The sequence below is a fragment of the Schistocerca piceifrons genome, chromosome 4, assembly GCF_021461385.2.
Source record: "Schistocerca piceifrons isolate TAMUIC-IGC-003096 chromosome 4, iqSchPice1.1, whole genome shotgun sequence".
NCBI lineage: Eukaryota > Metazoa > Arthropoda > Insecta > Orthoptera > Acrididae > Schistocerca > Schistocerca piceifrons.
The window spans coordinates 654,277,987-654,293,584 of NC_060141.1; the positions used below are offsets into that span (position 1 = coordinate 654,277,987).

Consider the following 15,598-nt stretch of genomic DNA (forward strand, 5'->3'; position numbering starts at 1 on the left):
ACCGTTTCTGAAAAAACGACGGTCAAAGTTTTCGAAGTATTTTTGAGGTGCTTTATGTGTCTTATACTGCATGATAGCCTCAAGTGAAATCGTAATACAGCGGTCAGCATCGAGACCTTTTTTTATTTTCCACCCCGTGTTCGAAACCCGATTAGTACTTTTACTTTTGTTTTTCGTTTGCATACTCATATATGTAGAAGATTACTACACGAATGTTTTCCAGTGTATATCTCCCAGGAACTTCACTCAGTGGAAGAGGAGTCAAAATAAGCGAACACATGTTTCAGCTTGTATGATTTGCCGCGAAATTATTGCCACCGTGTGGAATCTTCAGTAATGTTAACGAAGTTTGCTTCCTGAGTGAGATTTATACGGAGAAACGTGACTGTACCAAATGTCCTTTCGCGCGATCCTCACGGAGTGTTCGCATTATACATGTACCGAATGTTTCTGCGGTCGTCTACTTATTGTATGTCAGATGAATTAAATAAAAAGGAAAGAGAGAAAATTATTTGAAATTGTTTTCGGTGAAATTCGTGTAGTGTATGTTGATTCAAAATCAATTGTGAGCGTCAGTTTTCGGAAAAGTGGTCCGTTATGCATGATTTGCCGCGAAATTATTGCCACCGTGTGGAATCTTCAGTAATGTTAACGATGTTTCTTTCCTGAGTGAGATTCATGCGGAGAAACGTGACTGTGCCAAATGTCCCTTCGCGCGATGCTCACGGAGTTTTCGCATTATACATGTATCGACTGTTTCTGCGGTCGGTATCATCCAAGGGAAAGCACACAAATCTTCCTTAAGAATAAACATATGAATAAATATAAGAATTAATATAAGAATTGAAATAAGAATGTTATATCAGAATATGAGCATTTAAACGATCGTAACCCCTCTACATACCACACACACATATATTAAATAATAAATGTATGACACTGTGAAATCCAGTTGTAATTTTGTAATTAATATAACGCCATTGTACTTAATTTGACAAGAAGTGTCCTTGTAGGAACCTTCTACGAACATGGGTAGATAAATGAAAACTATACAAATAAAATAAAATAAATAAAAAAACATTAACCGCGTTTCGAACACGTGGCGCAAAATTAAAGAAAAACCGCGACGCTAGCCACTAATCCACTAGTTCATCCGAGGCTACTGCTCGTTAAAAAGCACATACAGTACCTCGAAAATCTCGAAAACTCTGACCGTCTTTTTTACAGAAACAGTCGAGTACCTACGTACAAGCCGAGACATGTGTTCACTTGTTTTGACTCCAATTCCACTGAGTGAAGTTCCTGGGAGGTAGGGTGATGACACGTGCCCTGTTCTCCTCATCAGATGTGAAGTATAGGTCTGAAGAGCTGGAGCAACAAACTGTACAGACTTGTCAATGTTTACGGGACGATCCGAGTGTGCGTAACAGTAGAGATGAGTGCAGTATTGTGTCCAAATTCCATGAGACGTGGAACACCTTCTTTAACAGGTACAGACTGTAACTTTAACTTGCCTGACTAAGTATTTCTTTTTGAGCTAGCCCATGGGCGATTCTGAGCACAATTAGATGAGGAATAAAGTGCCAAGTTTATATTTCAGACACATTCGTAATGACGAGCACAGACCTTCAGACTGAAGATCAGTGGTGGCTCGTACTCATAAATTTTGCCGTTTTCTCGCAAATCGCACGTCTTGGAGCCTTGTTTCATGGAACGTTTTTGCTGTTATGAACTTGTTATCGTGTACTTTTAGCCGTGTCGGTTTTCGCTGTCACTTGCGAGACGCCGTGAACATCTGTTTGTGACGAGACTGGGAGGTTTAAGGCAGGAGCTGGCCAGAGTAGGGAAGTAGCGGCGACTCCCTCGAGGTGGCCGCCGGCGCCGCCCCCGCCGCCCCCGCGGCCACCGCCGGCGCCCGCCTGTACGCGCCGGACTGCCCGCAGGAAACTACTCGCGGCTGGCGTGCGAGATCCAGTTCGTGCGCTCCATGGGCTACTACCTCATCCAGATCTACATCCCGTCGGGGCTGATCGTCATCATCTCGTGGGTGAGCTTCTGGCTCAACCGCAACGCGACGCCGGCGCGCGTGGCGCTGGGCGTCACCACCGTGCTCACCATGACGACGCTCATGTCGTCCACCAACGCGGCGCTGCCCAAGATCTCCTACGTCAAGTCCATCGACGTCTACCTGGGCACCTGCTTCGTCATGGTCTTCGCGTCGCTTCTCGGCAAGTTAAGCACGCGCGCTGCTCTAGGCTAGAGTGCTGCATTTGCTCTGAACATCCACTGAAAGGCTGGCTTGTCACGCGGCAAGTGAATCAGTGCACGAACATGTTCCTAGTTGAACTACAGCAGAAGTTGCTGGTTACCCTGTTTGGTATAAACCTTCGTCATGCTGAAACATTTTAATGTACGACACTTGCGGTGAAACACAAGATTATGGTTAAAGTGTTTGAGGCTTCGACCATAAATATAATAGACTGGCCCTGACGTCATTTTCGTGGCTCCAACATCTCTGGGCTAAAGTCACGTGAATGTTGGCAAAACATGGTTGTATCGTGTTGCGCTTATGGCTGTACTCAGCGATTTGTCGGGGAAAATGACATTACATTTCACGTGTAAGTATTTCTAAGATAGTGCAGATGCGTTTATTGAAATCTGCTGAGGTGACTTGTATATGTTTTTTACACTTGAAATAGAGTATCACGTAAATTATAGTGTTAAACTCAGACTCATATTACATTTTGGAAAGTATCTGTGATAATTCGGTTACAGAAGTAAGTATAACTGTTTCTCGTTCCTACTCATAGGTTACCTAAGGATGAAAACCGAAGGCAGCTTTGGATACCGTCCTGAAACGGAAAAATTTTAAGCCATCTGCACATACCCGCCTTTTTGTATATACAAGTGAGATTATAATAAGGTAAGAGCACCTATAGTCGAGACACGAAGAGAATTTTTTTCTACCTTCTAATACTATTAAATAAATGTAGGCTCCAAAATTATTTTCTGAAACTTCAAAGTCTCACCTTTCATCTAAAATATCTTTTTTTTTTTTAACTGATAGTTTAAAGGTTTCTAAAAATAGTAGGAACTGAACCTTTGAAGTGCACCTAAAATTGATACTCTAAAATGGACCTGCTCCTGAAGTCGACAATTTTGGCACCTATAGTTGACATAATTCCCATATCCCATTTTCTTCTATAAGTGACTAGAGCTGAAAACGCGGCGAATCCAATGTTTAAAGTTTTGACACGAGCCGACTCTTCCTGTTTAAAAGAATTTTAATGACATTTTACTTTAATTGATAGTTTATAGTAATTTCGTCCCGCTGCCCACCAGAGGGGCGTTCGATGTATTTGTTAGATTTTATAAATGGTACTATGAACAAATCCAGGTCAATCGTAGTTCTGACATAATTTTTCGCAAATAAAAAAATAATTTTTGTTGGAAGCGTTTGGCAGCCAATTGAGAAATGTGAGTAAAATACGATACAAACATAGGATTGCAGACCGCTGATTTGAAATCCCGCCACGTTTTGCCAACAGTCACGTGGTTTATGTTGGAGCCGCACCAGCCCTATGGCTTCTGCACAGCAAGGCCAGTCTACTAGTATCTATGGTCGAAGGTTTGAGGCTAACACTGCTGTTACACTGTCGTACTACTTTATCTGCAACATTTAAATAAATAATGGATAAAAAGTGACTCCTGCGAGAGATGTTCAACAAGTAATGCAGCACATTTTTTTCCTCGATCCATTTCGACTGAAAAAATGCGAAATTTGTTGTGGGACAGCATGGAATATTCCCCCTTCAGCACCTTTAGTTTTACGAAGTTCCGATAGGTGGCATCGCTTGAAATGGCATCTGTAATGGAGCTGCGTCATTGACTTTCTTTTGGCGGAAAACCGAGCATCGCAGATATTTATAGGCGCCTGCAGAACGTCTACAGAGGCCTGGCAGTGAACAAAAGCACGTTTAGTCGTTGTGCAAGGAGTCAGTCCCGTACCAAAGTCCACCCTGATGTACGCATATCGCACCTTTCGGCTTCCATCTGTACGGCCCAATGAAGCATGCTTTCTGCGAACAGTGCGTGGATAATAGGGAGGTTATTGATGCATCAGTGCAGCAGGACGTTGGTTGCGACGCTGACCAGTAGATTGATACCATCTGGGCATACAGGGCCTCCCTGCAAGGTGGAGTAAGACCGTCACACTGAACGGAGATTACGTTGAAAAATATCGTTTTGTAGCCAAAACCGAGGTGTATTGTAATCCTGAATAAAACATTGTGCTTTGAAAAAAAAAGTTGCATTTCTTACTAAACACCCCTCTTACTTTACAAGATGTGGCAGTCTGCGATGTCTCGTGTTGTGTTGGCAGAAGAGCAGAAGAGCTGTTCAGAATACAGTCGTAGTATCTGAATATGGCGCCTTGCTAGGTCGTAGCAAATGACGTAGCTGAAGGCTATGCTAAACTGTCGTCTCGGCAAATGAGAGCGTATGTAGACAGTGAACCATCGCTTGCAAAGTCGGCTGTCCAACTGGGGCGAGTGCTAGGGAGTCTCTCTAGACTAGACCTGCCGTGTGGCGGCGCTCGGTCTGCAATCACTGATAGTGGCGACGTATACTAACGGACCGCGGCCGATTTAAAGGCTACCACCTGGCAAGTGTGGTCTCTGGCGGTGACACCACATCTCGTAAGACAGGTCAGCCTTAGATTTTGTACACAGACCGACGTTTTGATACGTTCGGAAAACGCCACCTGCAGCAAGTACAGAATTTATACAAGAAAGTTTTCTTCTATTTTTGTTTAGTTAAGGACTATATTATATGAATGCATGGTGTCTGTTCTTTCGGACCACGCGTTCGTATAATAGATTCACCTAGATGGGCAATGAATCCACCTTCTTCAGTGCGGATGCAAAACTACATCCGACCTTCCTGCAGAAATCTCAAGAGTAGCGACCATGGAGGTAAGGGACAGGGACTGCGGATATCTGTCGCTCTGTGGAAATGTGGGTTGGTTGTGAGGGGTGTGGAGATAGTCCGCGTAGGTGCGCTAATGCTGTGGCGCAGTGGCTAGCGGTCTTGCCTAGTGAGTGGGAGATTCCGGCTTCGAATCCTGGTCCGGTACACATTTTCACTCGGCGCCGCTGATTCCGCGTAATCTCCCGATGCAGCTGACGTCGGCTATCATTTCCGTTTCCTTTCTCACCCCTACACCCTCAATTTACTAACTAATAATTATGAGTGGCAGTCAAATGAAAACCAGACGGATGGATAAAAGTAAGTATCAGTTTATTACTTCAAAACTAATCACCATAACTGTTAATACATTTATCCCGCTGTGAGACAAGACAATCAATGCCTTCGTGGAAAAATGTTTGCGGTTCCCTGGGTTGTATCCAGGCGCGCACCTCTTCGTCCACCCACACGTTGCCGAGACTCTTTGGACTGCACTGCTGACGTTTCGCTGGGAAACACTTACATATCCTCCATACAGTCCCGATCTCTCACAATGCGATGTCCGTATTTTTGCATCCCTGAAGAAACACATTCGTGGCCATTAATTTGCTTCAGACGAAGAGGTAGAAGCCTCAGTACATTTTCCGTAGGCAACAGCAAAAATTTTTGCACGAAGACAGTGACCGTCTTGTCTCACAGTGGGATAAATGTGTTAACAGTTATGACGATTGCTTTCGAAACAATAAACAGTTTACTTACTTTGTTCCACCTCTCTCGTATTCGTTTGGCTGCCTCTTATGAATTAACGGTCTTGTTATTTGTAGGACTGAACTCTGGAAACCGCCTGTGGCTGGAACAGCCGCACGTAGATGTCGAAGAGGTACATCAAATCTCACGTACAAAGAAAATTATATCACCTGAAGTGAACTTCATTGGCTAGTTTCCCTGGAGGAAATACGGGGTTTCCAGTGTCACTACCATCTTCTGCTTGGTTCGCGACTAGAAATTTTCGTTCATTTTGCGACCAACGTGCTCGATTTAGACGGGACAGCTCCATGAAATCTTTAGAATGGGATCATTTTACACATAAATTACTTTGTTTTACGTTCTTCGGACGTGTTGTTTGTAAGCTACAGGGAAGTAGCGATAGCTCCGTAAATTTGCATGATACATACTATTCTATTACTACACTCCTGGAAATTGAAATAAGAACACCGTGAATTCATTGTCCCAGGAAGGGGAAACTTTATTGACACATTCCTGGGGTCAGATACATCACATGATCACACTGACAGAACCACAGGCACATAGACACAGGCAACAGAGCATGCACAATGTCGGCACTAGTACAGTGTATATCCACCTTTCGCAGCAATGCAGGCCTAACGGTGTGCGGGACCGTAGCCCAGCTTCATGGAGACGGTTGCGAATGGTCCTCGCCGATACCCCAGGAGCAACAGTGTCCCTAATTTGCTGGGAAGTGGCGGTGCGGTCCCCTACGGCACTGCGTAGGATCCTACGGTCTTGGCGTGCATCCGTGTGTCGCTGCGGTCCGGTCCCAGGTCGACGGGCACGTGCACCTTCCGCCGACCACTGGCGACAACATCGATGTACTGTGGAGACCTCACGCCCCACGTGTTGAGCAATTCGGCGGTACGTCCACCCGGCCTCCCGCATGCCCACTATACGCCCTCGCTCAAAGTCCGTCAACTGCACATACGGTTCACGTCCACGCTGTCGCGGCATGCTACCAGTGTTAAAGACTGCGATGGAGCTCCGTATGCCACGGCAAACTGGCTGACACTGACGGCGGCGGTGCACAAATGCTGCGCAGCTAGCGCCATTCGACGGCCAACACCGCGGTTCCTGATGTGTCCGCTGTGCCGTGCGTGTGATCATTGCTTGTACAGCCCTCTCGCAGTGTCCGGAGCAAGTATGGTGGGTCTGACACACCGGTGTCAATGTGTTCTTTTTTCCATTTCCAGGAGTGTATGTTATTCTGAAATATCAGGTACACCAACATCACTTGTAAATCTTTTTATTGATTACCCATTCCGAAATATCTGTGCTGTCATCATCGAATCTTGTAACACACTAACAAAAGATCATGAGACAAGATCCGATGATGACAGCACAGATCTATCGAAACCAGCAATCAATAAAAAGATTTACAAGCGACCTTGGCGTATCTGATATTTCAGAATAATATAACAAGTCAGATCGCCCACAGTGCTGACAGAATGTCAAACATATATACACACACCAAAAAAAAGTTTAAGATCATCGCGGTTCCAATAGTTCCGGAAATTGTACAGAAAATTGAAATAGAGATCAACATAAACATCATTTCTGCCGTTTTTGTTGCTCATGCAAACCACACATTGCATGTTTTACCACCATACATCGAAATCTTCAGGGGTGGTGGTCCAGTAGCACGTCCTCTTGCATTGATGCATGCCTGTATTCAAATCAAATGGTTCAAATGGCTCTTAGCACTATGGGACTTAACAGCTGAGGTCATCAGTCTTCTAGAACGTAGAACTACTTAAACCTCACTAACCTAAGGACATGACACACATCCATGCCCCAGGCAGGATTCGAACCTGCGACCGTAGCGGTCTCGCGGTTCCAGACTGAAGCGCCTAGAACCGCTCGGCCACACCGGCCGGCTGCCTGTATTCGTTGTGGCATACTATCCACAAGTTCATCAAGACACTGTTGGTCCAAATTGTCCCACTCCTCAACAGTGATTCGGCGTAGATCCCTCAGAGTGGTTGGTGGGTCACGTCGTCCACAAGCAGCCCTTTTCAATCAATCCCAGGCATGTTCGATAGGGTTCATGTCTGGAGAACATGCTGGCCACTCTAGTCGAGCGATGTCGTTATCCTGAAGGAAGTCATTCACAAGATGTGCACGACGGGGGCGCGAATTGTCGTCCACGAAGATGAATGCCTCCCCAATATGCTACCGATAAAGTTGCAATATCGGACGTAGGATGGCTTTCACGTATCGTACGGGCGTTACGGCGCCTTCCATGACCACCAGCTGCGTATGACGACCCCACATAATGCCACCCTAAAACAGCAAGGAACCTCCATCTTGCTGGACTCGCTGGACAGTGTGTCTAAAGCGTTCAGCCTGATCGGGTTTCCTCCGAACACGTCTCCGACGATTTTCTGGTTGAAGGCATATGCAACACTCATCGGTGAGGAGAACGTGATGCCAATCCTGAGAGGTCCATTCGGCACGTTGTTGGGCCCATCTGTACCGCGCTGTGTGGTGTCGTGGTTACAAAGATGGACGTGGCCATGGACGTCGGGAGTGACGTTGCGCACTGCGCATCATGCAGCCTACTACGCACAGTTTGAGTCGTAACACGACGTTGTGTGACATTATTCAGCATGGTGGCGTTGCTGTCAGGGTTCCTCCGAGCCATAATCCTTAGGTAGCGGTCATCCACTACAGTAGTAACCCTTGGGCGGCCTGAGCGAGCCATGTCATCGACAGTTCCTCTCTATGTGTATCTCTTCGATGTCCGAACAATATCGCTTTGGTTCACTCCGAGACGCCTGGACACTGCCCTCGTTGAGAGCCCTTGCTGGCACAAAGTAAAAATGCGGACGCGATCGAACCGCGGTACTGACCGTCTAGGCATGGTTGAACTACGGACAACACGAGACGTGTATCTCCTTCATGAATGAGTAAATGGAACTGATAAGCTGTCGGACCCCCTCCGTCTAGTAGGCGCTGCTCATACATGGTTGTTTATATCTTTGAGCGGGTTTAGTGACATATCTGAACAGTCAAGGGGACTGTGTCTGTGATACAATATCCACAGTCAACATCTATCTTCAGGAGTTCTGGGAACCGGGGTGAACCAAAACTTTTTTTGATGTGTGTAACATGTGTTTCGTAAGTCGTTTGATTTTCGAAACACATCGAAAAATCTGGTTTTTCTTCACTTTTCTATTTTCACTACCCCCTGCCGATGGACATACCTAATACATGTATCTTCTTCCTCGTAGTATCAGCATGAGGCGTTTACCTTAAAAAAAAGCTCTCATTAGTGTTATCATGACAGAGTGCAATTTTTGTCAGTAACAAGGTGCGGCTTAACGTCCCGAAGACATACAGGCACTATCGTATGTAAAAATATTACACGATTTTTTTTCAAAATTCCATCACACAGCTGTTTCGGTTCACAGGCAGTGAGTAAAGATATGTACACACGCTGAAACAACGAGCTCTAACTTGGCCGAAAGTAGGCAAGTAGGTTGTAGCTGATAAAACAGATCTATCCAGTGTTGGTGCCCGGCCGCGGGTTTAAGTTCGGCAGAAATGTGTGCCAGTTCTCAGTTCGTCGTAAGCACCACGTGCCGTGATAAATTCTAAAATGGTTCAAATGCTCTGAGCACTATGGGACTTAACTTCTGTGGTCATCAGTCCCCTAGAACTTAGAACTACTTAAACCTAACTAACCTAAGGACATCACACACATCCATGCCCGAGGCAGGATTCGAACCTGCGACCGTAGTAGTCGCGCGGTTCCGGACTGAGCGCCTTAACCGCGAGACCACCGCGGCCGGCTGATAAATTCTGCCAGCAGCCAAGTCCGCTGTTAAAGGTGCGTTTAAAGCTGCGAAACATTACTGGTGCATTAGTTGTTTGCGCCCGTTGCACAAAGAGGCAACGCAGTGCGTGCAACAGTGCAGGAGGCACGCATGCCCCTCACTTGCACGCACGACCACTGTCCGCAGCCGGCGGGCTCTTCCCATCCCAGTCGGGGATTCTGTTCGGTTGGTACTCTCTTTTACTACGTCTCACCGTCAAAAGATTCACTTTCTCGCACGCCTTCAAATTTTCCTTTACTTAAGCATTTTGGGTGAAAGTTGTAACGAGAAACACATGGATCTGAAGGGCATAAACGTGCATTTCATTGTTTGTGGTGGGTTACTTCGACGGATTATAAGAACAAAGTAAAACGAAATGACCGTCAACAGTTTAACTCTTAAATACCTGCAATCTAGAAACAAAATGGTAAAATCGAACAAAATAGGAAACCTTCTTTCTTTCTATCGACGAATACTTGCTGAAGAAGGGTACTGATTCTGGGAACCTTGATGTGCAAAAGCCGTCCCGGGTCCTTTACGAATCGCTGTGATCCACAAATACTTCGCGTCTATGAGAGAAAATAATAGAACAGAAATCATGACTATAATTCAAATAGTAGCTTTTCTGTTGGAAAATTTGGAAATTTATGGTAAGATCTTGTGGGACCAAACAGCTGAGTTCATCGGTCCCTAAGCTTACACACTACTTAATCTAACTTAAACTAACTTACGCTAAGGAGAACGCATATACCCGTGCCTGAGGAAGGACTCCAACCTCCGACTGGGGAAGCCTCGAGAACCGTGACAGGACGCCCTAGACCGCGCGGCTACTAAGCGCGGCTTTTCTTCTGTTGAATGGGTACTGCAGAATCCTATATTTGCCGTCTAAAGCCCTCAAACAGCGTGGGAAATTCTGCCTCAGTTCAAGATACATCGCTACATCCGAATACTCTTCTCCAGAATTTAGAAGGTGAAGGTAAACAAAAAAAAACTCAAACTCAAACTGAACATCTCTGACAAAATAAAACCCACTCCTCATTCTCCATCCACCCCATCCACCCATCCACCCACCCACCCATCCACCCACCACTCCCCCCCCTCTCCCCCCCACACACAAAATCACACACACACACTCCCCACACACACAAACGTTGACTGGATCTGACTGACGTATATGTAAAGGGAAATGTATTATCCCTGCAATGCTTCCATTTTCTATGCCTCCGCAGTGTTGCATACTTATAAATATACACCCACTCATATATTCATGAACAACTGAAAGTAAACTTTAAGCATTTTCCGGAGAAATAGGAGTTAAATTGTCGTCAACTTAGCTTAATGTTGTTTTCCAGGGATTCCACCAGATCCTGGAAAGCTTCTGGGATGATGTTACATTTCTGTGTGGTAGATACCTTGACCTGAAACTTCAAACGGATAATTGTCTCCTTTGTGGTTTCCTTCGCCATCCATTAACTGTCACTAAAGATTTCATCCATAAAATTTCTTCGAATCTTTGTGAGAAAGCAAACCCTTGGGTTGCCCACATTATCTTCATTAGCTAACAAATAGCTCTCCTCATGCGGAGTACGAATGATCCGCTAAGGTCCGGCGTAAACATGTTGACATTTATTTTTTACCCTCTTAATTGTCGATGACTTAGGGCGTTTCCTTAATAAGACCTTATCGCCTATGCTACATGTCACAGTTCTACCCAGTTCACGATCGAATTTGGCCTTCCTCAGTCGCGCAGCATGCTTTAGTGATTCACTCAAGTCGTCCAACAACGACTTCCTATCTTTGTTTGGCTTAACCAAGATCGGTGAAGGTTTAATCCACTCATTAGATTCGGGCTTGTTGTATATTATCTGCGCTGGAGTATGCCTGGTGGATGAGTGGGCCACGTTGCGAATCTCTTCAAAGACCGACACGTACTCTACCCACTTATATTTTTGCGTTGCAGCATAAGTGCGAATAAATCTGTTAAAGTCTCTAAATATACGTTCAACTGGCGACGCTTCTGCATGATATTGTAATACCAATATATGCTTTATGTCCCATTTTAACATACACTCCTTCCAAGCCTTGCTGTGATGCATTGTTTGATAGAATAGAATTAGTTATGTAGTCTTTAATTAGGTGACTCAACATAGGCTTAACATTAGTAGACCTTATTGGGTACATTTTAACGTATTTCGAAAACAAGACATAAAGGCAATTACATATTTAGATCTACATCATATAGTCGGAAGCGACTTGGCCTAAGGAATGGAGTAAGAGGCTTTATAACAAGGTTGATGTGGCTAGATATCAGTCTCATAAACATAAGCCTTGATCACACCAGGTTTCTTATCGAAGCCTTCCAAATTTTCCTTTAACAAGCAGGCTAATTCAGTTAAGTGTTCTGATTCGACTGCTTTATTCTGGTTAACGTTTTCCACGTCCGACAAGGTGTCTGTTGGTAAACTACTTAGTTAACAACTGTCAATTAAATACAATATATTAGTACCTAATTAATTAACCTTTATTCTCTGGCAGAATCTGCCGTGCAATTTCAGTTTTCTCACCAGGTTCAAAACAATAATTCGCCCGTCATTGGCTAGGATGCATGCCCCTTTTAAGAGGTCAATTACTGCATTTTTGGTCCCTCATAAAATTCCAGCCCTAGAAGCGCGGTAAGACAGTGTACAAGCTAACAAGAAGGTGCTTAATAGTCTTTCCCCTTGTGCGACCACTTCTACTGTACCTGAGACTTCACAGGGATGGAATGAGCACTCAACGCAAATGACAGCGTGCAGTTTGAAACTGACAACATAGGCAATCTTCGCTTACTATTCAATTGTTTAAACCTGTAGGCGCTCATCACACTGAAAATCGCTCCAGTATCGAGCAGAATACTTACAGATTCGTTACTTATTAAATCTTGGGCATTGCCTGTACGATTTCAGCAGTTTTTATTCTACGTCCACTCGGATTTTCTAGTAATTCTTCTCGAATGTCCATCCCTTGGTTGTATCCTAGCACTCTTACTTCTAATGATGTTTTGCCTTCCTCTTTAGGGTGACAGCCACTTCCGGAAGGCGTAAGGAGGCTGGCTCTAGTTTTTGATTCAGTTGTCCTGTCATTATTTTCTTCCTCTACAACTACCATTCGTACTTCATGGTTCTGAGCTGCCCACTCACGATTTTGATTACACGGCCTATTTTCAGTTTTATTTATCATTTTAGGGGCATGTATTGCCCTGGTTTGCAGACTCTACCCATGCAACTGTCTCCTTTTATTATTCCTGGTAGCATATTATGACCGCTGTATTTTCGCTTCCGTGTGTAGCTGAATGAACCGTTATTACTGTCGTTCGGACTCTGTCCATAATGCATATTATTATTATTGTGCATAGCACCGTTATTATTATTGCCATTACCTGGCTGATGATCATGTGAATTGGACCTTCTGTTTCCCGAATGATCACCATTGCACTGATTATTATTGTAGTAATTTCGATTATTCGTATTACCATTATTATATTGCGATTTTCCGTTGCTATGGTTTTCATTGCAACAATTACCGTGGTATGCATTGTACGGATTCGCACTAATATAACTGATTTCCAAACTGCCTAGCGTCCTCTTGCATTACATCTGGCAAGTCTGTTACAAACGGGAATATCTAAGTCATCATCGGGTACGTTAATTAGTTTCTCTCGCAAGTGAATTGGCAATTTCCCTTTCAGAATTCTTAAAACCTCCCTATGGTTGATGGGTTCATCCCAAAAACGGGTCTTATTTATGTACCTTTCGAAGTATTTTCGAAGTGTGCCCTTTTTCGGGTTGTAAAATTTTGGACTGTAAATATCGTTTCTAAATTTATCTTGCTTACTCTTCGACCAGTATTTCGCAATAAATAGTTTTTCAAACTCACAGCATGACGTACAAGTCTCGGCAACCTCAGGTGCCCATAGCGAGACTTCACCACTGGTTTTCGACACTATAAACTGAATTTTGTCCTTCCCAGTCCAGGATTTAGCAAACACGTTTCGAAAACTTTTTATGAACACTATAGGGTAAACAGAATTTTTCTCTGTTGAAAACGTATGGAATTGTCTGGTTTTAAATGTACCATTTTCGACCTTTGCCGACGAAGTTGCTCTTCGACGGTCGAAATGTCGATTCCCGTAATCTGAACCTTCACTGTTGCCAACAGATTTGTCCCAGCAGTCGTTCCCCCTCCTTTTCTTTACCTCTAGATTGATCGGTGAACGATGATCGAACAATTGACTCGCCTACCATACGCGATAATCCATTGCTGACTTGACTCTCCCAAAGATTACCCTTTCTTTAATATTCTGAAACTCGGTTTTAAATTGTTCTATGATTTCGGCGCTACCGAGTATCGATGATTCCTGCTTGATTGATTTAACTGACTCTACAGCTCTGTGTACTTGAGGTCGTACCTCGTCTGATTTTTCCTCTATCCACTAGGATACTTCTCTCTCAATCCTTCTCGTTTGACCCATTAAATAATCGTCAATATACTCTCGACTGTTAACTGTAGGTCATTTACTTTGATCAAAAGGTCATATGTTCTGTGTTTCGCTTTCACATCCTTCTCTAACGTATTTACCGATTCCTGTAAGGTATCATGTTTACATGCTGACTTTAAGCCCAGTTGCAGTTTCTCGAATTCGTTAGACAACCTATAGGGTCTTTCCTTATTTTGAGCCTCTAACGATATAATCGCGCCTGTTTGATTTCCTCTTTAAATTATCGATCGTTTCGATCCCGTTCTTGCTTAGCCTGTAATATTCCCTCTTTAAATCCTCAATCTTTCTGATCCCGTTCTTCCCTGTGTTTTCGTTCTTGTGCCTCCCGTTGCCGATTAGCTTTGAATATCTCCTCCTTAAACTCTCGACCCTTCTCCTTGAATTTAATTAAAAAGTCAAACAAAACATTCACCCTAACTTCATTTGGAGGTTTACCCATTGTGCTAGGTCGTACAGTGGAATTACTATTGGGTATCTACATTCCAACGTTGTTACTTTCAATCGTTTCAGTCGCAAACAACGAGTTTATTCCGATCGCATTCGATGATTCTAATTCTCCTGCCCTATTCAACTGTTCAGGAAAACGTTTTCTATCCTGTTATTAACCAACTCTGTTCCCTCCTACTTAGCCATATCTTCGTTAACATCCAATGCTTTAGCTCTCAATCTATTGGACTTCTTTGACAGGGTCAGATACTACCACCAATCAACAGTAACACAGCTACAGATACGAAACACACAGATACTGTGTAGAGCCGGCCGGAGTGGCCGTGCAGTTCTAGGCGCTACAGTCTGGAACCGCGAGACCGCTACGGTCGCAGGTTCGAATCCTGCCTCGGGCATGGATGTATGGGATGTCCTTAGATTAGTTAGGTTTAAGTAGTTCTAAGTTCTAGGGGACTGATGACCTCAGAAGTTGAGTCCCATAGTGCTCAGAGCCATACTGTGTAGGCTACAATATCAATTCGACAATGCGACAAACTTGCCGTAGTCATCCACCAGGTGTTCCATTACATTTAATTGAAGCACAATGAGCTATGACTCAAACATTAAATATCGATTATTACGGCAAGCACGTCGTGTCAATTATTTCAATACGTACTTGTGTTTTTTGTTTAATAACACCAGTATGTGTGTCTCCCTCAAGCAGGACGTCTATCGCTTTCAGTTCGTTGTAGTACTTCCCTCCTGTCACTCCGGGCGTAGTTTCTCGAAGGCAGCGAACATGTAACACGAGCTAGTTTTCATGAATGGTTATTTTGTTCGTATACAGTCACTAAATAGTTCACAAAATCACTTGTATAAACTGTATATTGTTGATTTGTTACCTTCGAGCCCCACGTCGGGCGCTATTTGTGACGCCTCCTATTGTTGCCTAGTGGCGCTTCCACGATCAGCGAAGGTGTAATATTCTTTTCCTACGCCCAGCCAGTATTCTTCACCTCGTCGAGATACGTGAAAGCGATGCGACGTAAGACTATCTGTC

The 15,598-nt window shown here is 44.2% G+C and overlaps 1 protein-coding gene across 3 annotated transcripts in view; it reads left to right on the forward strand.

Annotated features, from left to right (window-relative positions):
* The window catches only part of LOC124796245 (gamma-aminobutyric acid receptor subunit beta), a 621,538-nt gene that overhangs the window by 529,293 nt on the left and 76,647 nt on the right, over positions 1-15,598 (forward strand). For all 3 annotated transcript variants that reach the window (XM_047260339.1, XM_047260341.1, XM_047260340.1), the window contains exon 7: positions 1,944-2,228. In XM_047260339.1, the coding sequence (XP_047116295.1) occupies positions 1,944-2,228 (285 nt within the window). The remainder of the gene's footprint in view (positions 1-1,943; positions 2,229-15,598) is intronic.